Consider the following 25,552-nt stretch of genomic DNA (forward strand, 5'->3'; position numbering starts at 1 on the left):
GAGTGAGTGAGCGAGCGAGCGAGCGAGCGAGCGTGCGTGCGTGCGTGCATGTGTTAACATGCTCAAGACCAATTTTCTTTGTAATTTCAGAGTTTATTAGTAATGCAAATGTTGATAAAAAAGCATGCATGTTAAAGAAAAGAGCATTTGTGTATACATTTGTGTAGCAGCAGTCATCTGAAGATCCTTATAGTAATACTGTATAATCATGCATGTACACATATGACCTGGAAATATACAAAACAGATGCATTTGAAGAGAATTGATCCTGGAATTGAGAAATTGAGCTCAGTTATCAATCATTGAGCAGCCGTTGTAGTCCTGTTTTTTCTCAACCTGTGGTCTTCAGTCGACTGTAAAAGGGGCCTCAAGAGGAATTAAAGTTATTTAAAAACAACTAAAAATCATGATACTTCTTATTTTAGTTCACCCCTTTAACAGCTGTTTTCCCACAGTTCAATATTTTAATAACTGCATTGCTTTTGCATAATTTGGCAGATAATGACCCGGCATGCACAGTAAATGTCTGACTACATTATTGTAAAATAACGATCTTTAATCCTGTAAATTCTTGGCAATTTTTACAGTGCCAGATTCTATCAGAAAATGTGGATAAATGAGGAAGTCCGATTTTAAAGTGTGATTTCTAGACCTGGAAAAGTAATTTAAATGATTAAAAATCGCATTGGGCATTTTTATGAAGAGCATACGTTTTATTACTGGTTATGACAAACTCTTTCATCGGTTAGAAATTGTAAGTAGAATTTTTTTTTAATCCTTAATATCAAATATTAAGGATAAACATGTCTTATCAATATCTTATCTTTAATACAAATCCAGTGAATCATGAATAACTGGAAATTGATTGGATGAAGCAGGAAAATTTAAGAACTTTCATCTCATAACTTTTGGAATCCTGAAATTCAGTTATTTGAATTATAATAATTTAGTTTCTTATTTTAATCTGTTCACACAGTTTCTGTAAAATAAAAAAACATTGGTCTTTCCAGAGGAAACATATTAGCTTTTAAATATTGTTGTGATTAGGGCTGCACGATAAATCGAAATGGAATCGAGATCGCGATTCGACAGTAGCTGCGATTGTCATGCGTATCTTTCAGTGAAGCACTGTTCTGTGATCAGCAGTAAATCTCCATCCAAAGGCCAGAGGGCGCTCTCAAGCTGAAACTCCAAATACGCCTCGCAGAAGAAACCCAGAAAATGCATATCGCTGCAGCTGAATAAACAGAAGATTCAACTGCTTTCATTGATTCAACGTGACTAATAAACACATGACTACGGCAATATACGGTTTATCTGAGTTCTTATTATTATTCAAATTGCGCATGACAATCGCATTCGATTAATCGTGCAGCCCTATTGTGGACATTGATGGTCCTTGGAGAAAGGTTTGAGAACTACTGCTGCAGGACATCCATCTTTCTTTTTTCAGCGCTGCTATTTCACCTGATCAGCGACGTTTACTCAACACTTACTCGGGGCTTCTGTCCATTTCACTAATAGTTATTAGAGCGTCAGAAGTCCTAACCTCAGCCCCAACCTCCTCCTCCATCATTTCCATCTTCATCTCCATCCTCGTCCTCCTCCTCTTCCTCCACACTCACCCCGTCCTTCTTCTTTTTCTTCTTCTTTTTCTTCTTCTTCTGCTCCTCCACCTTGTATTTGACTCGTCGGATGGGGTCGGTCATGCTGCGCATTTTGCCCTCGTCGAACTCCTCGTTCATCATGAAGTTCCTGTCGATAAGCTCCGCCCCTTCCTGCCAGTTGCGGTAGCAGTCCTGCCCCAGCTTACAGATTTCCTCCGCGGCGTTGGGTGTGAGAACGGAGCAGTCCGGACGCAAAACCACCACCCTGGGCAGATCCTGCACCTCGAACATCTCGCTCAGCTCCCTGTGAACCACACAAACACGTCACAAACTACAGAGCTCCTGATGGTTACACACAGCGGCTCAGAAACATACTCTGATGCTCAGCCTTTTTGACTCTAACCCAGCTAACAGGGAATGTTCTCAGGACTTTCTCCCAAATGAACAAACTCTTCCAGTAATGTTAAAAGAACACTGGTTCCAGGTTATCTGGTCGCTAGACATTAGAATTCTTAAGTCGCTGGGGTATATTTGTAGCAATAGCCAAAAATACATTGTATGGGTCAAAATTATCGATTTTTCTTTTATGCCAAAAATCATTAGGATATTAAGTAAAGATCATGTTCCATGAAGATATTTAGTAAATTTCCTACCGTAAATATATCCAAACTTCATTTTTGATTAGTAACATGCATTGCTATGGACTTCATTTGGACAACTTTAAACGTGATTTTCTCAATATTTAGATTTTTTTGCACCCTCAGATTCCAGATTTTCAAATAGTTGTATCTCAGCCAAATATTGTCCTATCCTAAAAAATACACACCTAACATACATCAATGAAAAGCTTATTTATTCAGCTTTCATATCATGTTTAAATCTCAATTAAAAAAAAAAATACCCTTAGCACTGGTTTTGTGCTCCAGGGTCACATATTATTAATAAGTATGTGTTATGTTAATGATTGAATTAAAGCTGAAATAAAATCTAAAATTAAAAAAATGTTTTAGCACTAAAATTACTTGAAATAAAATAAATAAAAACTAATATTGAAATAAAATGAAAAAAGCAAAGCTAAACATTAAGAAAAATGAAGAAAATTTACTACAAATTTTACTTAAGATTAAAATAGAAGCTATAACAGTAAATAAGCAATATTAAAATATCACTGGATCATGGTTAGTATCTACTTATTTCCCAGTTATTTGAATTACTATAGTAAGTACAGTACATAATATTTACATGCAGAACAGAACTGTAAAATAAAATGAAAAGTTCTTGAGTGGGAATCCTAGTTCAATTTAAATCTTTTGTCATATTTAAGTCAGACCCCGTCAAAGTGTGCTCAAGCACTGTACTAGAAACTGTCATACTCAAATTTTTTGGCATGCTTTTCTGAACAAAAATGGTACGTACTGTCTGTAGGGGTCCTCGTAGGCCAGGAACAGGCAGCGTTTGGGCAGCTCCTTCAGGAACTTCTCCTGCTGGTCCTCGGAGGAGTCCAGCGAGACGTACAGCAGGACCAGCTGAGCCGATCGCTCCACGTAGAACTCGTCCGTGAGCTTCTTGTAGAAGTCTTTGAGCGTCGGCGCGAACTCCTGGCACTTCTCGCACTCGCCGGAGCCGAAGAACAGCATGAGGATGCGGTTCTGGAGCCGCAGGACGATCTCACGCTCCGTGTCCAGCTCGTCTCTGTCTTTATTGTTCTTCACCAGAACCTTCCCCAGGAACAGGTCCACCATGACAGCTTCTGAAGAGAGAACATGCACTGATCAATGCTTGATGATATTCTTCAATGAGTTGCATGGAGTTGAAGGGAATAGCAAAACTTGTAATTAAAATGGCAAACAAACTAGTGTAATTAATACACTACAACACAATCAAATACATATTTTCCAGTGGGAAAGGTATGTGAACAGTATCCCTAGGCTAATAGTTTCTACACAAGCTAACTGGAAAAAAGATCATCTTGAGTTCAATGAATGAGATAGAAGATGGCGGTCAAAGTAGATCTGCCCTGCATAAACACTCACAGATTGTGAGTACAAGAAGGATTGAACCAAACCTCAATTAAAACCAACAGAGAATGTTCTCAGAACATCCCTAACACTCTGGCAAACCTCTAGAAGTTACGAACAAACGTTCTTCCAGTAACATTAAAAGAACATTTGTTAAAAGTTATCTGGTCTTTAAAGTTAAATGTTAGCATAAAAGCATACATGTCGTCCATGTAATGTCTTTTTGTGAAACGTTTAAGTTGGACGATTGTCTAACATATTTTAAATGTTACTACTTGTTTCAGAAAGTTCAGAGAACATTCAAAAGTAACATTGTTTGAAAAATGATAAAATAGAATGTTCCTTTAACGTTCGCATCACCAAGAAAAACATTTTTAAAACATTTTTAAAAAATGTAAGGTTTAGAACGTAATGAATGTTTGAATGTTATGGATTAATGGGAACATTAGCAAACTATTCTTAACTTATTTTTGTTAGCAGATTTTGAGCATGAAATCTTGTTTAAAATGAACCTGGACGAAACTGACAGTTACAGTATTTCGGGGAATACAGCAAAAAACACAAAAATCCAGAAATGAACAAATTCATTGCAAAAACACAGCTGCATGTGTAGAGCTGCATCTACATACCACTCAAAACTCTTGAAGTTGAAGTTATTCCCAGACCTTCAGTGACGGAGTCTCGCTGGCCTCAGAATCGCTGTTGTTCAGAACCGAACCGATCATGAGTTCAGATCAACACAGCTGCAGGTTCACCGTGCTGTTATTTCCCGTCACCACACGCCCCGTTCACGGTGATTACAGGGTTAAACCGACACCAGACTGTCTCTGACATCGCTCTGCCAGTGTTTGTCTACTCTCCAAACAGAGAGATTTGAGGACACAGTGAGCAGACCACCTAATCTACATGAACCCACTGTCATAATCCTATTGAGAGAGAGAGAGAGAGAAGGTGTGAGAAAGTGAGAGACGGAGAGATAAGTACCATCAGAGTCCATCAGTTAAATCTGACAGATGCCAATATTACTCAAGTTAATTATAATAAGCAAAGCATGCAAATGCATGGCTGAGATTCAAGAACTGATTTTTGTTTCTCTTTTATCGTAAAAATGAATCGTTTTGTTCTCTGGAAGGATTATGGCCATGTTCATCAGAGATCCCATAAGCCTTCTTGGCTGAAAATACACCAAGGCCTTAATCCAATAGTGAGAGAGAGAGAGGGAGAGAGAGAGCGAGAGAGGACTGTCTTGTTTCACCTGAGTGAGAATGTGAGCTCTCAGGACTCTCTTACCATTTACAGTTTAAAGCAATAGTTTGAAAATGGAAATTTGCTGAAAATGTCCTCACCCTAAGGTCATCCAATATACAGATGAGTTTGTTTCTTCATCAGATTTGGAGAAATGTAGCATTGCATCAGTGTCTCAGCAATGGATGCTCTGCAGTGAATGGGTGCCGTCAGAATGAGAGTCCAAACAGCTGATAAAAACATCACAATAATCCACAAGTAATCCACAGCACTCCAGTCCATCAGTTAACATCTGGAGAAGACAAAAGTTGAGAAAAAATAATTAAGACGTTTTTAACTTCAAACCGTTGCTTCTTGCAAAAATATGTGCTGTCTATCCATTAACTTCCGCCAGTGAAAAAGTGGCCTGGTCTGAATCAGGAGAGAAATCTGCACAGATCAAGCAAGCCAAAACAGCTCTAAACAAATATGTGGGAGGATTTTGATGTGAGAGACAACAGGAGATGCACTTTTTCACTGGAGGAAGCGTTATTATGGAACGTCTTAATGCTGGATGTGTTTCAGCTTTTGTCTTCTCCAGATGTTAACTGCTAGACTGGAGTGCTGTGGATTACTTGTGGATTATTGTGATGTTTTTATCAGCTGTTTGGACTCTCATTCTGACGGCACCCATTCACTGCACCAATATATCACAGCAGACGCCTCCTAAAATCAGACTGAATCTACGGCATCAGGCTTTAAGAAACATTCTTTATTCTTTGGTATAAAAGGCACATTCAGGATGAAAGAAACAGAAAGGACTGATCAAAAAAAAAATGTCACTCATTTAACTAAATATTATGCATTTCTTGAGTTAGCACATTAAGCATCATGTAAACATTAGTTTGCCACACAAGCATCAAAATGGAGTCATTTTAATCAGTTTCTATTCTCCCATACAAATCTCTTAAGGCAACTGAAAAAAACAAAGAACATAAAAACTAAAGGTTAAACACTTCTGTGCGGTTCACATCACGGGTAACAGATCCGTCGGCTGACCTCGAGGACCAAGAACAAGCTGAACGAGCAATAAATTAGTCATCTGCAAGCAAACTATCAGATAAAAACATGCCGATCTCATCCTAATGCCGGGTTCAGACTACACGATATTTTTGTCGGTCACGATAGTCACTGTGTCAGATTTCACGATTTTGACTCCTAAAATCTTGTCGTGTCGTGGACAAGAAACATGTCAGACTACACGTTGCTTCCCAAACATTCATTGCGTGCCGTCTTTAACGACATGCGTGATGTCATCGAGGAGGCGGAACTAGCGACTGACTTCCGAAAACAAGAGTGTAAACATTGCTGAAGCGCTTCCGCTATAGTTCGCCCGCATTTTTTCTTTCTTTGTTCTTTCGTGGTAGTCCCTCGATGACACATCATACAGGCAGGAGTACTGTTGCCACAGCTCCACGAACCTTTGCTCCATCTCATAATTCCACCTAGCAACACCATCATCTCTCTTTCGTTTCGCCATGTTTGAAACCTGTGTATGAAAGAGCTTCTGTGCTGCTATTGGTTAACGTCACTGTGACGAGAGCCGTGGGAACGGAGCGAGGCCGGTCGGTCTCGAGTCCCACGGAGGAGCTCCGGAAGGATAAAAGGAGGAGTGACGACAGTGTTGGACGAGAGAGGACCAGGCCTGGATTTTATTTTGTGCTTTGGTTCTGTTTGTGCGCGACAGTCGTCCGCGAGGGGCTGTCGCGCTATTTTATGTTTATTTTATTATTAAAGTTTTGTTCAAATGTTCGCCGGTTCCCGCCTCCTTCTTCCCGACCTACGAACGTAGTTACAGTCACCAATGTGACAGAACTCGTCGTGGACGACGGAAAAAAAATTAAACATGCTAGTCTTTCTGTCGTGATGTCGTGAAGCATCGCAGACGCGGAATCGGTTGTCGTCCACTATGACACGCTACACGTGCTGAAACGATGGAATCTTGCGTCCCGACACCTATTGTCGTTTACGAATCCCCACGACACCCTACGTCAAGCAAATCGTGCCAAAATCGTGCTAAAATCGTGTAGTCTGAACCGGGCATAATCTGGGACGCATAACAACAGCTTTATGTACAAAGTAAAAGTCAACACTCACTTACATCATGTTCAAAGTGAAATAATAAAGGAATGAAATGATAAAAATCACATCAATTTTAATAAAGCGCAAAGGATCAGGACTCCTGACAAGCGTTCATCTACTAGACCCATCAGATCAGGTTAAAACTATCAAAAACCAAACCATCTCTATAGAGGTTGTTAGTATGAACATGTCAATCATGTCAGATCGTCTCGATTCTCCTTGAGATTCTCATTCATACAAATAAAATCTAACTAGCGTCATATTTACTGTTCCTGCATCCGCTCAAGCATTTCAGGAAGATCACAGGTGTCCATCTCATCTGAAGTGCCTCGTGAAGTGAATATCGCTGACGGCTGTGTGACGGAGCGTCCGCTCCTCTCAGTTCTGACCCTCCTCAGCTTTGGTGGCTGTGATTGTGAGGGTTTCTCCGCTGTGTTCGAGTGTTTTCGGCTGCTAGAGCTCGTCGCGGGCCGTGCTGTCCAGCGGAGACTGCAGCACGTCTGAGTTCTGCGCCTCGCTGCTGAGCTCCTCCTGCTCGCGGCTCTTGCGTGATCGCGCTCGGTCCCAGTCAGTGCGGACCGTCTCATTGTCCCAGACGCTGGAGGTCTCCGTGTCGCTGATGTAGCCAGCGTCGCCCGTGTAGTGCGTGGGGTAAACCAGCAGCGGCTCGGCCGAAAACGCTCGCAGGTCCCGCCGCTTGAAGTGAGACATGTAGTCCTCGCTGCACAGACGGAGATGGAAACAATCAGTTATGGTGTTGATATATAAATATAAGAATAACTAATACAGTGAAACAACATGCATTGAAGAAAACAGAATGAATGACAGCGAGACAAACTGATCCATCATATAAACAGACTCAATTAAATAATGGTTTCTTCCTTAAAATGAATTATTTATTAATAATAATAATAATAATAACAATAATGATTAATCAACAAAATAATATTTTTTTTATTATTCATAATCATGTTTTATATTATTATTATTGTTAATAATAAAACAATTGTTAAACATCATTATAATATTTTAAATGTATTATTATTAATATTATTTATAATATTTATAACATTATGCTTTAATTCATTATTTTTATTATCACCACCATTAATAAAAATAATGATATTTTTTAGCAAACTAAATCCTTTATTTTGTTTTACACTGAAATTTTTATTTCTATTATTATGAACTTGTTTATTTAATTTTATAAGAATTTTAATATAACTAATATAAAAATTATTACATGTACATGTTCTAATTTCACTGAAACATTTTTTACGTGATCTTTAGGTTTGTCATGTGATTTTAGAGATGTTTTATTAGATTCTGTGTTGTCTGATGGGTCATATGAGACTTTTTTTTTTTAATCACTGCTCTTTGTAAGATGCAAAGAAAACTCTTTTACACCACAGCAAAGAATGAACTATTTTTGTATCTGATCAGAAGAATAAAACAATATATGGAACTACAGATATAATCAGACAATCTGAACACTAGGGGATAATGATACGGCTACATGAGGCGATAAATCTCTCACATGGGGTGTTTGTTGTACATGACGGGCAGAAACTCATCCACCGGCAGCATGTTTCTGAGCGGTTCGGCCCGCAGCAGCTTCTGAGCGCCGCGTAGCGAGATCATGTACCCCAGCGTCCAGTAGGAGTAATCCGCCTCCACCAGGTTGTGTATTCTGGGCACAGATTTCTCCGGTCGGTCCACCTGCATGCGCTTCCGGCCGATGTAACTGAGACAGAGACGAACAGCTGGAGTCAGGAGTCCAGCAGAGGACGCCGAGCACATACAGACTGCTTCACTTACATCAAGTCCCAGTCCAGCCGCTGAGACTCGATCTCATGCATCAGATTCTGCAGACGACGCTTAAAGAAAACCTCAAAGCGCAGGTCGTCCTCGATCACCAGAGATGCCTTCAGCCCTCGATCCACAATCTAACACACAGAACCACGCACATACTGAGTAAACACATTGCCGTAATGTAGGTGTCACGTTTATGTTCTGTTTTTGTTTTGGTTTCCCTCTGTTCCTGCCTCCGGTTTCTGTATACCTTTATTTGGTTATTTTTTTCTAAAAATAGGAAAACATTGAGTAAACACATTGCCATAAGATATTATAAAAAATATTATTTTAGAGAAAAATACATTTAAAATATTTTCTAAAAAGAAAACACTTATAATTCACATATTTCATTATAAAGAGCAGTTATTTTATATTTTATAAAAAAAAATATACATAAACATTTAAAACACTTTTTATATTATTTTCTTTAAAATATACATTATAAATATTATTTTCAAAAAAATTAGATTATTTTATTATCTTAATGCATTTACTTGATGAATATGTTTAACTTCAAGCACTTTCCTTGTTTGTGTCTGTTTTGTTGTCATTTTATCATTGACTATTTACATTTTATTATGAGTATTTACTAATCTTGTATATATACTTGAAAAAACATGTTTACTTAATTGAGAAACACTTGAAGGCAACACTGTTTCAATTAAATAATATTTACATTTTTAATAAAGGAATATAGACAAAAGGATTTATTTTTGCTGTGGTATTAGTAAAACACTTCATCTCTCTCTCTCTCTCTCTCTCTCTCTCACCTCTGTCCAGATGTTGAAGTGTGACAGAAAGCAGCCCAGCTCTCCTTTAGTGAGCGGCCGGCCGTGATACGGGTCGCTGTATCCGGGCATCATCTGGATCCCCAGCGCCTCGATCTGACTGGTGTTCAGCGCCCTGAAACACACACACACACACGGGTCAGATGGTCTGTATGCGACAGGTGAGACAGACAGGATTATGGGAAGCTCATGTTTGCATGTGAACGCGATCTGTTTGTGTGTGTTTGAGACGTACTTGCCATCTACAGCTGCGATGATCTTGCACGCGATCTCTTGTTCGTACAGAGTCCTCAGCATGCGCTCTCTGCGGTCCGAACGCCTCAGCAGGTTTATCATAAACACCTGGACATACATACCATACGACTGATGAATATATAATAATAATAATATATTATACGGCTTTATAAAATAATATGAAAAGCCCTGAAACACACACACACACACACACGGGTCAGATGGTCTGTATGCGACAGGTGAGACAGACAGGATTATGGGAAGCTCATGTTTGCATGTGAACGCGATCTGTTTGTGTGTGTTTGAGACGTACTTGCCATCTACAGCTGCGATGATCTTGCACGCGATCTCTTGTTCGTACAGAGTCCTCAGCATGCGCTCTCTGCGGTCCGAACGCCTCAGCAGGTTTATCATAAACACCTGGACATACATATCATACGACTGATGAATATATAATAATAATAATATATTATACGGCTTTATAAAATAATATGAAAATAAATATGTAATGTATTAATAATATGATAATACACAATGTCAATAATAAAGTAATACAGCACAATAATATAACATAAAAATCTAATAATATATAATATAATATAATACAAAATAAGATAATACAACAAATAATATAAAAAACTCTTTAAGCATTAAAATATTTTGTAACATTTCATAAAATGATGTAATATGATATTTAAAAACAATAAAATATAACAATTAATATTAAATAAAATATACAAAATAAAAAAACTAAAAAATAAATATAAAATTATTACAATTATATTATAAAATGAAATAAAACAAACACAAATAAATATTTAATGTTTAATATTAGTTAATAAAATATTTAATGCTTAATAAATATTTAATATGAATGTAAAATGCTATATTACACTGTTTTATTTTATACTATTTCATTAAATAACAAAATATAAAATTTATAAAAAATTCTACAATATAAAATGATAAAATATGAAATATAAAAAGTATGAAGTATAATAAAAATACTATAAAGCAAAATAAAATAGTGTGGCATTAATGTGACATCCTGACCTCATCTAAGCCCATTTTATCAGGCTGTTTAGGAGGAAGAGAGAGATACACAGACGACTCTGATGGAGGACTGCGCACTGCAGACAAAACACATTCAGAACGATGAAGGACATTTCGTTACGCTCCTTAAGCGAAAACATGTGACCGGTCATGTGACTCACTCATAACCTCCAGCAGCGAGTGCAGAAAACTGTCCGCCTCGTCCTGCAAGGTATTATGGGAGCGCAGGGGCACGGGGAGATACCCATAAGTCTCTCTGTTGCAGATGTACATCTGAACCTCTGCGGGAAACCATGTTAAAATTCACGCAAAAGCAGCGCACATGATAACCGAATGCAGTCTCCTCGATCTGAGACGCACCTGCCATCCGCGCGGAGAAGGCGAAGATGATGATGTCGTCGAAGGCCCAGCTGTAGTCGGGATGAGGCGGGAAGAAGGCCAGCTCACGGGTCGCCTCCTTCCTCAGATCCAGCAGGAAGGTGGAGTGGAGCATGGGAACGGCGAAGCAGCCTTTCCTCTCCTGCCTGCGGATGGGCATGTAGGCCGGCGTCCGCTTATAATAACCCTGCAAACACACGCTCGCTCGTTAACCAAAAATATGTAGACGATCTTTTTTTCCATGACTGAAGGCCCGTTCACACCAAGAACAAGATCTATAACCATAACAATAAAGATAGAGTTTAAAAATCATTCTAAATTTAACCACAGCCACAGCAACCATAATATTCCAAATCTGGCAACGATTGTTTGACTTAATAATCCTCAATCTGGCAACCATGATATTCCCAATCTGGCAACAATTGTTTTACTTAATATTCCCAATCTGGCAACAATTGTTTTACTTAATATTCCTGATCTGGCAACCATAATATTCCCAATCTGGCAACGATTGTACGATTGTTTGACTTAATATTCCCAATCTGGCAACCATGATATTCCCAATCTGGCAACGACTGTTTGACTTAATATTCCCAATCTGGCAACAATTATTTTACTTAATATTCCTGATCTGGCAACCATAATATTCCAAATCTGGCAACGATTGTTTGACTTAATAATCCTCAATCTGGCAACCATGATATTCCCAATCTGGCAACAATTGTTTTACTTAATATTCCCAATCTGGCAACAATTGTTTTACTTAATATTCCTGATCTGGCAACCATAATATTCCCAATCTGGCAACGATTGTTTTACTTAATATTCCCAATCTGGCAACAATTGTTTTACTTAATATTCCTGATCTGGCAACCATAATATTCCCAATCTGGCAACGATTGTTTTACTTAATATTCCCAATCTGGCAACAATTGTTTTACTTAATATTCCTGATCTGGCAACCATAATATTCCCAATCTGGCAACGATTGTTTTACTTAATATTCCTGATCTGGCAACCATAATATTCCCAATCTGGCAACGATTGTTTTACTTAATATTCCCAATCTGGCAACCATAATATTCCCAATCTGGCAACGATTGTTTTACTTAATATTCCCAATCTGGCAACCATAATATTCCCAATCTGGCAACAATCTCTCTGAGAAAAAGGTGCTGATGATCTGAAAACACCAGAAAACTTGTATGTTGGAGTTTGACGATCTTCATTGCGATAGTCTGCTCAAATGAAAGTGTAATAAAGGCAGTCTGTGTTCCTTCATGAGGCCGTTTGCGCGGTTTGCTGCCATTAAATCTGTGAGCAAACCTTCTCAGTGACAAACTGTAATAAACCCAAACATTTGTCGCTTCATGTCAAAGTGCAATAATTGAGATGAAACATAAAAAGACATTTCTCTAATGACAACAATCGTGATTATAATTTTGCGCAAAACAGTCACTTTAACAGTTCGACCACTATGCAGCGTGATTAAAATACGACTGTTTTCATTGACTAAACCTTGACTAAGAATAAACATGATAAAAACTAAAGAGCACATTTGAGAAATGATGAAGTCTGAATGATAAAAGAGCTGCCAGGCGCTGTGACGGGACGAGACACACCTGAGACGTCATGCCGCACCAGAAGTTTGAGTACGCCGCTCTGGACTCCAGCATCGGCGCCACGATCGTCTTATTCTCCCGCATCAGCTTCCATAAAACATCCCGGTTGGTCAGCAGGTTATCACAGTCCACCATCTGCAAACAGAGTCTGTCATGTTTGTTTCATTTGATCATCTCAAAGACACTCCACATTACTTCACTTCATTTTAGATCTGAGGGGAAAAAAATGATGCATTGTTTTAAACCGATCCACAAAAATGTCATCTTTAACAGCAGTTCCCCTGTGAAAAAGAAGTACAGTTTAATAAAAAAAAAAAAAAAGTATTTATTATGGAAACATACTTTTAAAGAATATTTGAATGTAATGTTTTGACACTCAAGTGCAGGTTATTTACAATTGAATGACAATGTATTAGTTTAGAGTGGACTTGAGTGCGTCTTTATATGTCATTTCATAATTACTAGATAAGGTTAAAGCACTGCTGAATGTACTGACAAACATTTATGGCAAACTAAAATACACTTTAAAGTCATTTCTATTGAAACTGTATGTCATGTCTTTATAATTATATGTAACTTGCAATTAAGTACATTTAAAATGTATTAACTTGTATTATTTTGAAATTGGATTCTGGCTCCTGAATCAGAATTAAAAAAAAAAATGTTCAAAGTTAATGTTTTTAGTAAATTATTATTTACCAAAAACAACATAAATGACCAAATTTTGCTACAAGTTTGATTGCAACATATAATCATTGCTGTTAATAGTGCTGTTAATTACTTTATTAACTGAATTTTACCGTACATTTCTTCCAAGCTACTACTAAATATATTGTAGAAACTTAATTCTCTCTAAAGCTACTTTGCAACAATTTGTATCGTGAAAAGCGCTATACAAATAAACTTGAATTGAATTGAATTATTGGAGAACGCTTTATAAGAAAATACTATTTCAGTCGTTTTGCTTCTTTATAATCATTAGTGAAATTTACAAGCTATGTCTGAGTAAAATTAAATTACACCATTTTTTTCAGTGCAGTTTGAATCATGAGATGCCTAGAAAAAACCCTTATTTAATTTATGTCGCTTACCAAAGATAAAACTCAATGTGGTTGCCCAGAAAAGATGTTTAACTTTCATACATGGCAGTGGTTTTGATTCCTCACCAGCGGAGAGTGTGTGTAATCGTATAATGGTACAGAGTACTTCGACTAAAGCACACACAAAACCGACTGCTGGACAGAGGATTGAGGAACAGAGCTGATCACAGAGCAGCAGGAATAACTCTATAACACTGAACAGCACTGCTAACTTCAGACGGGCCTCTACAGACTGGAGGTGAAGTGTAATGAGCGTGTGACAGTTCTGGTCACATTATCTGCGTTACAGTTCAGTGAAGGGTAAAGAGACTCGTCTCAGACGATGTACCAGAAGGTAGTCGGCCCACATCTCCCGCGCCGTGTCGAGGGCCGCCTGACGCAGCTTCATCACGTGCTCGTACCGCAGGCTCGTCCAGTGCTTCGGGCCGCTCTCGTCCTCGTAGACGCTGAGAAACACACAGACAAATACATGCATGAGACACAAACCTTTCAGACACAGTCCGAGGTCAATCTTTAGTGTGATGGACTGATTTTTTTTGTCCTACCAATTAATTCAAATTCAATTTAAACATTAAAATACAACTGATACATAAAATGACTTAAATGCACTAAATAAAATACCATGTGGTGTGACTTCCCTACAAACATGATCCATGATATTTGTTAAAAAAATCTATCTATCTGATTTATAAATATATAGACATAAAAAGCAGAAACTATAAAAATACAGATAAAATTCAAAATATTAACAAAAACTATAATAGAATATAACACTAAAATAAAGCTAGTTATATATATATATATAATGTTTTACCTTGAAAAATTTATTTAAAAACTTTTTTGAAAATAATGATACAATAAGAGTTCGGTCAGACATTTTTAAGATGTAAGGAAAAATAAATAATTTAAAATAAAATAAACAATTCAGTGTATTTTGAGGTCGGTAGAATATTGATATTTACTAAAAATAGCGCAGACACTGATTGCATCACAGAAAACGTGTGTGTGTGTGTGTGTGTGTGTGAATCTTTAGTTTGTGTTCAGCTTTGGGTTCAGATGCAGTTTAAGGTCCGTCTCACCTGGGCTCCTAAAGCTAGTTATATATATATATATATAATGTTTTACCTTGAAAAATTTATTTAAAAACTTTTTTGAAAAGAATGATACAATAAGAGTTCGGTCAGACATTTTTAAGATGTAAGGAAAAATAAATAATTTAAAATAAAATAAACAATTCAGTGTATTTTGAGGTCGGTAGAATATTGATATTTACTAAAAATAGCGCAGACACTGATTGCATCACAGAAAACGTGTGTGTGTGTGTGTGTGTGTGTGAATCTTTAGTTTGTGTTCAGCTTTGGGTTCAGATGCAGTTTAAGGTCCGTCTCACCTGGGCTCCTCCTGAGGTCTCCACTCCACATAATGATAGAAGTGCTGGACGTTTATCAGCCATTCGCGCAGGATCGCGCTGGTGTTGTCTGAATTATGATCTGTGGCCACCCTGAGGACAGAGAGATCATCTGAAAACAGTTCAACGTCTGAAATAGACATAAAAGACGGCCGCTCCTCCAAACATGAATGACAGAATAGAAAGCAAATGACTATAATTAGAGCTTTTTCATTTTGCTTTTCTTGCTGAATGTTGAGTTTGCTCTCATGTGCAGCGCTGTAAAATCACCCCATATTTAACATCACTACACGACCTCTGGAAAACCAAGCTTGTCTTTAGCGTTTGGCTGCAGAACGACCGCATGAGAACCACAGACCTTCACAGACAGACGGACAGCTGCTACATACTGCAGTACACTTTCAAAATGTGTTAAATTAGTCAAATTCACTCACACAGTCACCAGTGTTGGGGAAAGTTACTTTTAAAAGTAATGCATTGCAGTGTTACTCCATAAGGCAACTAATTGCGTTACTTAGTTTATGGAAGGTAATGCATTACTTTACTTTTGCATTACTTTTTGTCACCTGGGCTGGGCTTGTTTATTTATTTTTAATAACAAAAACCCCAAAAGTTATATTTTTGGCAACTGTAAAGGCCCTCTCACACCCAAAGTGAAACGAATAAACCTCAGGATGAAGGAAGCGCCTCTGTTTCTCTCGGAGTGGTGACAGGAGAAATGTCAGTCGATCAATGGAAAAACAGAGTAACTTGCATTACTTATTTGAAAAAGTAACTCAGACATTTTGTTGTAAATTTAAAAGTAATGCACCATTACTTTACTAGTTACTTGAAAAAGTAATCTGATTGATTTATCACAGAAATCATGCAGGCCGTCTGCTGGAGACCAGGTTTTTTGCTGTGAACATACAGTTTCCAGGTGCACAATCTCATATCTCACACACACACACACACACACACACACACACAAGCTTATGTATGTTCCTCAGGCAAATTCCATTCCTCTTTTTTTCCAGTCACACACGTCCATCTCCATCAGGATTGTTTGATGATCTGCAGCTCTGAATGCTTCCAGTATACACGCTAAACTTGAAGAGAAGAGAAACATTACTAGTAGGGTACAACGGGGCTAAAGGCACTCCGGGGTAAAAGGCGCCTTTGACATTATTTTCATCTAAACCACTAGATGGCACAAAAACGTGGCGTGGCACTTTCCAACACACCCACGTTTCAAGATGCACGTGTATATTTGTCTTATCTTTGACGCGATCGCACGCAGCAGCACAAAGATGATTCTGTGCTTACTTGATCTAATATTTTATGTGTTTTAAAATGTTGTAGATTTAAGTAGCAAATGAGAATCCCTAAAATGAATGCATATATTTTGAGACAAAGGTCTTCTTTATGATTTTCAGCTTTGTTTAAGATAATTAAAGCGACAGTTTTTAAATAACGAAATAATATGTAAAAGTATGATATTTGGGGTAAAAAAGCACCCCTGCTGTCGGGGCTAAAGGCGCACAATAAATAACATGATAATTAATAGATGCCTGACTTTTCCATTTCTTGACATGACATGGTTAGATTCAGATGGTAAATATCATATATTATGTTGGGTGTCCATATTAGAGATAATCACCATGTTTAGAACCATCATATTTAAAAACATGATATTAATCATATCATATAATAAAATGTTTGTTGTTACTACTGTAAATGTATATTCAATTATTATTGTATCTACTTCAATACTTTCAGAATCTTTACTTATTAAAACGATTTTGTTTCTGTATTTTAAAATATATTTTTTATATTAACATATTTTAATGACAGTATATTTATTGAAAAAAAACATTTATTTTATTTTTCAAAATAAGCAGAACATAGTACAAACTTTGCTAAAGTGATTGTTTTAAACAAGTATTAACTTAGACATTATTTAAAAAACATTATTTTAGCTGAAGTATTTGTATCAATACCTTGCCACCTCATACATTTATAAGATTTTTAAACAAAATAAACAACTTGAATTATTTATTTTCACACAAAATCTGTTGCTCCATTAATGTTCAATACAACATATATATTTTTTCTGCAATTATACATTTTAGGCACAGTGAATGGTACATTTTTTTCTTAAGGTGGGCCTTTAGCCCCGTTGTAGTGCTCATAATTAGGTTTAGAGATCTGAAGCAACACTGGAAACTTCAGAAACAAATAATTGTTTCGTTAATAGTGATCTTTTGGTTTGCATCCAAAACGATAAATTACATGCAGAACAAACATTTATTTTATTTAACCTTCCAACAAAAATAACTATATGATAGATTATATTATATACAATACTATGGTATATATATTCAAAAGTTTGATGCTGAAAATTCAGCTTTGATCACAGAAATCAATTACACTTTAACAGATATTCACATTGAAAACAGCTATTTAAAATAGTAATAATATTTCATAATATTACTGTTTTTACTATTTTTGATCAAATAAAGGCAGCCTTGATAAGCATATACTTCTTTCAGAAATATAAATATATACCGACCCCAAAACTTTAAACGGTAGTGTTTATGTTATAATTATATATATTAAACATCTGTGGGTGTAAAATCACATCTGTAATGTGGCTGCCTGATTCATAGAGAGTCATCAAACGAAAGCGCTCATTCGATAATTAAAGCCATTAAGACACAGGAGAAAAAAGGCGCCAAATCACACGCCAAACTGCCGCGCTCACATTAAAGGGGTCATATGATGTTGCTAAAAAATAACATTATTTTGTGTATTTGGTGTAATGAAATGTGTTTATGCAGTTTAAGGTTAAAAAAAAAAAAAAAACATTTCCACATAATGTACATAATTGTTGCTCCTCTATGCCCCGCCTTTCTGAAACGCAGCGATTTCCTTTGCGCTGCTAACACAATGCTCTACCACTGAGCCACAGGAACACATTATATACAGGATTATATATTATTATATTATACAGGATTATAATGACTTATACTGTCTTTTTACGCGTTGCGTTGCATCGCGCCGCGTAAACATAAAACCATGTCATGAGCAATTAATCGCAACATGAAAATCTGATACCGGCATATCCCTAATGCTATGGTTAGAGCATCGTCTCTCTTCAGTGTAGTTTGAGTTTATGCCTGTAACACAGCTTTAGATTATATGGCATTTCATGTGCGTGTGCTGATGCTCAGATCTGCAAACACGTTCGTCTGTTCATCAAAGACTTTTTTAAATACAGTTCAGTTTCAGTTTGCTAAAGCGCTAACGAGCACTGAACCCGCCCAAATGGCTTCTGGGCGTCTCGGACCACATGTGGTTTCGTTCTGGTCTGTTTGTGGCAGCGACACAAACCCCGGCGGTTCGGTTTCAGTTGTTAACCACACGCTGAGAGAAATGCTTCAGTTCTGAATGCCTGCTGTGACTCTTTTGAACTGACTGAAACGAAGATGATACGATGTCAGAAATGTTTTACATGCAGCGGCTTCACGCCAGTCTGTGGATAGACAAGAATCTGCTCTGTTAATTCTTTAAAATAAATATTAAATTGCATATATTATTCTTGAACTGACCAAAGTATTTAAAGGGAGAAGGTTGCATTAAAACATACATTGTACCATTACTTACACCGCATTTTAATATTAGAACATTAGACATTACAATTCCATGTTAAATTGTTTTATATTGTTCTAGCATTGAATGCATTTACACCAGAAGTAACTAATTAAATTACAGAAAAAAATAAGAGTAATCCCTTACTTTTTCCAAAGAAGAAGTAATTAAATTACAGTAAATAATTACTTAGTAATGCATTACACTAACACTGAATGGGAAAATGTTGAAACATGTCTGTATTGTGCTTTGACAATCCATAAATACATTGTCTTCGCTTCAAACAGTAGCCTATGTATTGTTTTATCATGTAAAACCAAACTTCTTTTTGCATTTTTTCACTTGGTGTTATATTTTATCAAATGAAAAAGTTTTTCATAAGTGTCAGAAGAATACTAAAGTGTCGCAAATCCCAGGCTTACTGTGATACGATACCAGTCACTTGGTATATATCCAATATTGGTATAACTGTCTTTTTAAAGTGTATTGTTTTGTGTTTTGCATTTTCAATGTATTGCTTCTCTAATGGATTTCGAGTCTGAAAATAAATGTTGAAAAAGTTAGAATAAATAGTACTCGCTGAGGGAATTTGTTGATTATTATAAATAATAAAGATCAAAGTGTTTGATAAGTATGGAGTTATGCTCTACATTATTAGAGATCAACAATATGTAGTTCACTACACCATGGATGTCTTCCCTACTTTGATGACTTGCATATTTCATGAGCTCGAAGTCTCTCTCAGAAGCCTCTCGCTGTCGCCGCGGGGATGGCTTTGTTTTCAGCTCACAGACTCATTCATGCAGGAAACCCATGCATGTGTTGTTTTCTCACAAATTCCATCAGCGCGCGCAACACGCATTCACGAGCGCGGCTAGAAAGACACGTCGGCTGATTGCATCGGCATGAGTGGAAGAAAGGGGGGCAGAGCTGATCGAGGGGAATGAAGGGGGTGTCTGTGTGCCCTGGACACGTCTAAACTCGCTCATTTCCCCTCCACGCACACAGGACACAGCAGGAGAAAAGACACAACTATCCTGCTCTCGTTTCCAAACAGAGATAAATCACACATCATCTCCAAAACCTCGCGCAAGCACAGCAGCTGTTTGTTAGCTCTCTCAACACACACACACACACACACACACACGCCTCTCTGCTGTTTACGTTCACTCGCTGCATTTGCAGAAAGTCTGCAGTCACTGTATTACAGTTAACGCGCAACGCATCAGTCAGCATCTGTCAGACGCGCAACTGCGCAGAACATCAGTTCTGATAAATAACGCCCAATAATCCAATCCGCCGGGACTCACCATACAGCCATGCGGTCTTTGGGGTAGTTGAGGCGGTCGATGGCACCGAGGACGTGCGGCAGAGAGTGCGCTGAGTTGCGGCACACCAGCGCGAGCAGCACCCGCGGCGCGAGCAGCGCGGACTCCGGGCTCCAGCGCTCCTCCGGGAAATAGCTGCGCGCCGGACCGCTCCACAGCAGCAGGGAAAAGAAACACAGCAGATACATAGCCGGAGGACGAGAAGCGGAACAGCGAGACTGATCGAACAGTGACCATCGGCGATTTATTGCCAACCGACAGAAATACGGGGCGACTCTGGGTGGCCCCTGGAGGAGATTTAAAGGGAAGGGCTTCTTAATAAAAAGAGAAAGAATGTGGTACAGAAAAAGTCAGAAGAATCCAGTGCTCTCAATCATCTGGTAAATGACAGCGAGATTATAATATACGGTAATTAAACTCTACAAGCTGGACTGCTCGCCTTTAATGTCGCGGCCCCTTTAAGAAAAGCAGCTGCGTTAGAATCTGCCAGAAAGTTAGTGGGCGTGGCAAACATACACTTACATACGGGACAAATAGACAATAGCTATAGATTAGAATAGTGGAGGGAATATACGGCAGTGGGACAAACGGTGCTTCCTGAAACACAAAGAGAACCAGTTCACGGTTTTAAAGCGCTCACTGAGGACATCTGCTGGTAACAGTTATAGAAATATCGACTCTAAACCAGCTACAATAGGCTTACTAATTTTATACCACAATACCACTACTATCTTTTGTTTATATTTAAGGGCAATGTATAATATGATACGGAAATGACTAATATAATATACAATTAAAAATGATAACCCTACCGTTCATCCTAACTATCACACAAACCTGTTGACATTTTAATTTTTGCTGATAATTTAATTTTTTATGGTAAAAAAAAAATGGAAAAGAATTCAAAATTATGTGTGTGTTTATATAGAATGCCTCTAATACGTTGCCAGCATGTACATTTTTTCCCCAATATTTCGCATTTTGATTTGAATGTGAATCTGAGAGCGCCCCCTGGTGTACAGGTAGGCTATATTAATTAATTCATTACATTTATATAGCGCTTTTCTAGGCACTCAAAGCGCTTTACATCATCCTAACTATCACACAAACCTGTTGACATTTTAATTTTTACTGATAATTTAATTTTTTATGGTAAAAAAAAATGGAAAATAATTCAAAATTATGTGTGTGTTTATATAGAATGCCTCTAATACGTTGCCAGCACGTACATTTTTTCCCCAAGATTTTGCATTTTGATTTGAATGTGAATCTGAGAGCGCCCCCTGGTGTACAGGTAGGCTATATTAATTAATTCATTACATTTATATAGCGCTTTTCTAGGCACTCTTCTGGGGTCTCAGACGTGATGGGGATGTATACAGATTCCTGAACACTACAGTTAGATTCAAGCAATGATGTAATGTATCATCTGATATACTGAGTACTAAACTGTTTGGAACTCATCGTTGTTTTTAGCACTACTCTGGGAACCAACTGTAATAATAGCTACTACAAAGCTTTTTATTGACATAATGAACCAAGTTATACATCGGACAGTGATAATTTAACAGTATAACACTTCTGTCTGCTGATGCACTTCAGAAATAATAATCATATGTATTACCTTGAGTCATAACCAGTTACAGAACTGAGAAAATAAAAGGAATTATTTTGGATTAATTAGCTAATTCTATATCTGGGTGCAGTTAATATGGGTTAACACAGTCAGATACAAAACTAATGTGTCAAATAAAGTTGAATAAATATTAGCAAAGCTTCCAAATGATAGATTCAAGACAGCAGGTTGATTGTCTGCTCTATTTAATAGATAAAGTAACCATATCTTGCATATATTAGACACATATTAAATGTTTCAGTATTAAATAATTTCATATTAAATCATTTGTTTTCTGGCGTTGGACTTAGATGAAATGAAGGAAATGTTCTAAAACTCTTAAACAATTTTCTTACATGTGATTAAGTTAGCATATGCTTGTGACGGAACAAAATAAGCATAATGTCTTATTTTTTTAATTGTATAAAATATACTATTTTCTTAAATAAACCACTTTCAATAAGAACAGTCAGTCTTTTGAATATTAAAGAGAATGGATGTTAAAAATGCCGGATTTTTTGAATAAGGTCCATAAATAATTAAACTTAATGACTCTTTTTTTTTAATTTTTTTTTTTACTTTGTATAAGTAATGTTGTACTTTGTTGAACTCTTTTTTGTAAATTAACCATGCATTATCTTGGGTATCTTGCTTTTTTAATTATTATTATGAATTTCTTAAATAACCAAACAACATAAAGGCGTCTCTGAGTGCGGCTTCAAGAACAAAAGTTCGGGAACCACTGACATAAAAAGGAGGAGAATGTAATAAAGCTCTGCGCCACTAGAGGGAGCACTCTTTTCATTTGAGTGGAGTTAAAGGAAAACAAGACTCACCTTTAAACAGGTGACTAGAAACGAAAGTAGAAAAGGAGGAAAAGAAGAGACGCCATCTCAGGTATTAAAACGGCTGCATATTGTGTGGTAAGTTATACACTTATTATTAATGTAACCATGCAGTCATATAAAGTCAGCTGCTATTTGAGATTTTTACTTTTCAGTACATGGGATTTCAATACTGTAACACTATATTTTGAAGGTTTAACAGCTCTGACCAAAATGGCAGTAACGTTGTTGTGTGAAGTGCTTTGGTAAATTATTTCTGATATATTCAGATTTACGCCGGCATAGCCTATGTAACAAACAAATAAACAAACTGAAAGTTGCTGTGGGTAATTGTTTTATATTCTGTAATGTGTAGATCCTGTGATGTTTACAAAACAATAAAGTGTTGTTGTTGTTTTTTTTTTGAAGTGCCGTTTTTGTATGTGTAATAATCAGAAACAATCAACAAACCAGTGGTTATTCATTCTGTTGCACAAACGCAAGAAAATGAAAAGTGCCATAGTTGTCAATCTAACTTCTGCTTTTAACTGATATGCGAGTGTGATACACTGAGTAAAGTACACAATCATCGCTGAGTACTGCACTTGTACTGCATTCAAATTTCCACATCAGTACTTGAACTACTAAAAGTACTAAGCTTTTGTAGACTGTTGTGAAACTATGTTGTGTTCGGATTGCACGTTCCTGCTGTAACAAGCATTAAACAAATTAACAAATGATTACCTGAATGTGCCTGAATAAAAAAAAAAACGTGAACAGCAGCAACCAGATGTTTGAAATACATAAGTCAAAAACATAAGTCAAATGAAGTGTAAATCAAACCATCACACACATAAACACTGAACAGGAACATAGTATAGCTGCTAGTCGAGTTCATTTGACAGCACGACTGTTGTTCTACTGGGCTGAACTGTTGTTTTTTTTTGAAGTGCCGTTTTTGTATGTGTAATAATCAGAAACAATCAACAAACCAGTGGTTATTCATTCGGTTGCACAAACGCAAGAAAATGAAAAGTGCCATAGTTGTCAATCTAACTTCTGCTTTTAACTGATATGCGAGTGTGATACACTGAGTAAAGTACACAATCATCGCTGAGTACTGCACTTGTACTGCATTCAAATTTCCACATCAGTACTTGAACTACTAAAAGTACTAAGCTTTTGTAGACTGTTGTGAAACTATGTTGTGTTCGGATTGCACGTTCCTGCTGTAACAAGCATTAAACAAATTAACAAATGATTACCTGAATGTGCCTGAATAAAAAAAAAAACGTGAACAGCAGCAACCAGATGTTTGAAATACATAAGTCAAAAACATAAGTCAAATGAAGTGTAAATCAAACCATCACACACATAAACACTGAACAGGAACATAGTATAGCTGCTAGTCGAGTTCATTTGACAGCACGACTGTTGTTCTACTGGGCTGAACTGCAGTTGTGCTGTATTGAGTTTAACTTGTATTGCACTAAACTTTTGCTGTAATATCCAAAATGTGCTACAATGCGCTATAAGTAAACTACAAGTAAACTGCACTGATCTTCAGTTGTTCTGCAGTTATACAACAGATTGCAAGCATACTTATGGGTGTATATTATTAAATGGATAGTCTTCCCAAAAATTAAAATTCTGTCATCACTTACTCACCCTCATAGAACATCATCTATTTTTATATCTATTTGTCAGGTATCTAAGCGGTTTCTTCTTTGTTTTTAACTATCTTTTGTATTTATTTATTTATTTAGGACGACACTGCCTCGAAAATGAGTCTCCATAACAAGAAAGATAATGAGGGCACTGCCTCTTCATCTGCTGGATCCAGCTGTGTATCTATAAAGAGTGATACATCAATGGATTTTCCTCCTAACTTAAATGAAGGAACAGTGACCTCTGACCCAAGGTAAAACAGTTTTTTTTTTCAACTTTCCTAAACAGCCAAATCCCATGCAGTTTTTAAAAAAAAATCTATTGATCTTTCCACAAACACTTGACTGAATCCTGTTAACCCATCCTCGCTTTTATATATATTAAAAAAAGTAATCTTTACTATACCTTTACTCTTCTCTATCCTGTACTGTTCTAGCCTGAACAAGTTCTCAGTCTCCCTAAGTCACTGTCTCCGCTGTCTCCCACTGTTCACCCAAAAACTAAGTCATCATTTACTCACCCTGGTGCTCTTCTAATGCTATATGCCCTCCTTTCTTTTCGGACCACAAAAGATTTATTTTCTAAAAATGTCCCCTGTAAATCATGAATCATGATTTAAGAAACTCATCATGATTTAAGAAATAACACTACATGTAAACCAAAAACAGTGCATGAAATGTGCATTACTAAAGGATGCAACTCAAAAAGGGGTATCAAAATCATATCTGGTAAAATATATATTTTCACATGGTCTCCAATTGTAATCTCTCTTATTTGGTGCTATTTTCTTTTTCATTTTAGATCTACACTGTCCTCTACATCCCACTATCAGACACATATGAATCAGGATAACACTGAAATAGCCCTGAAGAAACACACACTAGAGACTGGAGACCTGCAGAGAGTCAAAGACCAGCAAAAAATTAGCATGAAAAACAAGTACGGGAGCATATTTGAAGGAATCAAACCAGAAGAGACCCTCCTGAACAGGATCTACACACAGCTCTACATCATAGAGGGAGAGAGAGAAGGAGTGAATGAAGAACATGAGGTTTTACA

The 25,552-nt window shown here is 37.0% G+C and overlaps 3 protein-coding genes across 5 annotated transcripts in view; 1 reads left to right on the forward strand and 2 right to left on the reverse strand.

The window, feature by feature from the left end:
* Positions 1-1,368: 1,368 nt before the first annotated feature.
* Positions 1,369-4,537, reverse strand: LOC107690637 (nucleoredoxin-like protein 1). Of its 3 annotated transcripts, none has more exons than XM_016489018.1 (3): positions 4,291-4,537; positions 3,024-3,354; positions 1,369-1,911 (listed from the first exon to the last, which is right to left on the reverse strand). In XM_016489018.1, exons 2-3 carry the CDS (start codon positions 3,347-3,349, stop codon positions 1,551-1,553), a joined length of 687 nt encoding a protein of 228 aa, XP_016344504.1. In that variant the 5' UTR covers positions 3,350-3,354; positions 4,291-4,537; the 3' UTR covers positions 1,369-1,550. The 3 variants fall into 3 exon arrangements, with proteins under 3 accessions (XP_016344504.1, XP_016344503.1, XP_016344502.1); XM_016489017.1 differs by having other exon boundaries at positions 3,024-3,357; positions 4,291-4,535; XM_016489016.1 differs by lacking the exon at positions 4,291-4,537 and adding an exon at positions 4,138-4,203.
* Positions 4,538-6,909: 2,372 nt separating this feature from the next.
* colgalt1b (collagen beta(1-O)galactosyltransferase 1b) lies at positions 6,910-20,694 on the reverse strand. The gene is made up of 12 exons (XM_016489015.1): positions 20,369-20,694; positions 15,411-15,521; positions 14,349-14,466; positions 12,921-13,055; positions 11,281-11,485; positions 11,082-11,201; positions 10,921-10,997; positions 10,181-10,287; positions 9,616-9,748; positions 8,810-8,937; positions 8,529-8,735; positions 6,910-7,712 (listed from the first exon to the last, which is right to left on the reverse strand). The coding sequence occupies exons 1-12, from the start codon at positions 20,572-20,574 to the stop codon at positions 7,445-7,447; spliced, it is 1,815 nt and encodes a 604-aa protein (XP_016344501.1). The 5' UTR covers positions 20,575-20,694; the 3' UTR covers positions 6,910-7,444.
* Positions 20,695-25,186: 4,492 nt separating this feature from the next.
* LOC107690641 (stonustoxin subunit beta-like) overlaps positions 25,187-25,552 on the forward strand; it is a 2,021-nt gene continuing 1,655 nt past the window's right edge. The window contains exons 1-2 of the mRNA XM_016489022.1: positions 25,187-25,203; positions 25,295-25,432. Of these exons, the coding sequence (XP_016344508.1) occupies positions 25,187-25,203; positions 25,295-25,432 (155 nt within the window). The remainder of the gene's footprint in view (positions 25,204-25,294; positions 25,433-25,552) is intronic.

This window comes from Sinocyclocheilus anshuiensis, unplaced genomic scaffold, assembly GCF_001515605.1.
Source record: "Sinocyclocheilus anshuiensis isolate Anshui unplaced genomic scaffold, SAMN03320099.WGS_v1.1 scaffold3226, whole genome shotgun sequence".
Lineage (NCBI taxonomy): Eukaryota > Metazoa > Chordata > Actinopteri > Cypriniformes > Cyprinidae > Sinocyclocheilus > Sinocyclocheilus anshuiensis.

Bases quoted from the DNA above. Each gene is read 5' to 3' on its own strand.
- LOC107690637 (XM_016489018.1), bottom strand. From the start codon at position 3,349: ATGGTGGACCTGTTCCTGGGGAAGGTTCTGGTGAAGAACAATAAAGAC. The intron at 1,912-3,023 runs GTACGTACCATT...TGTGGTTCACAG, and splicing joins TACGAGGACCCCTACAGACA to GGAGCTGAGCGAGATGTTCG.
- colgalt1b (XM_016489015.1), bottom strand. From the start codon at position 20,574: ATGTATCTGCTGTGTTTCTTTTCCCTGCTGCTGTGGAGCGGTCCGGCG. The intron at 13,056-14,348 runs GTACATCGTCTG...CTCTGTTTGCAG, and splicing joins TGTGGGCCGACTACCTTCTG to ATGGTGGACTGTGATAACCT. The intron at 7,713-8,528 runs GTGAGAGATTTA...CCGTCTGTGCAG, and splicing joins ATGTACAACAAACACCCCAT to CGAGGACTACATGTCTCACT.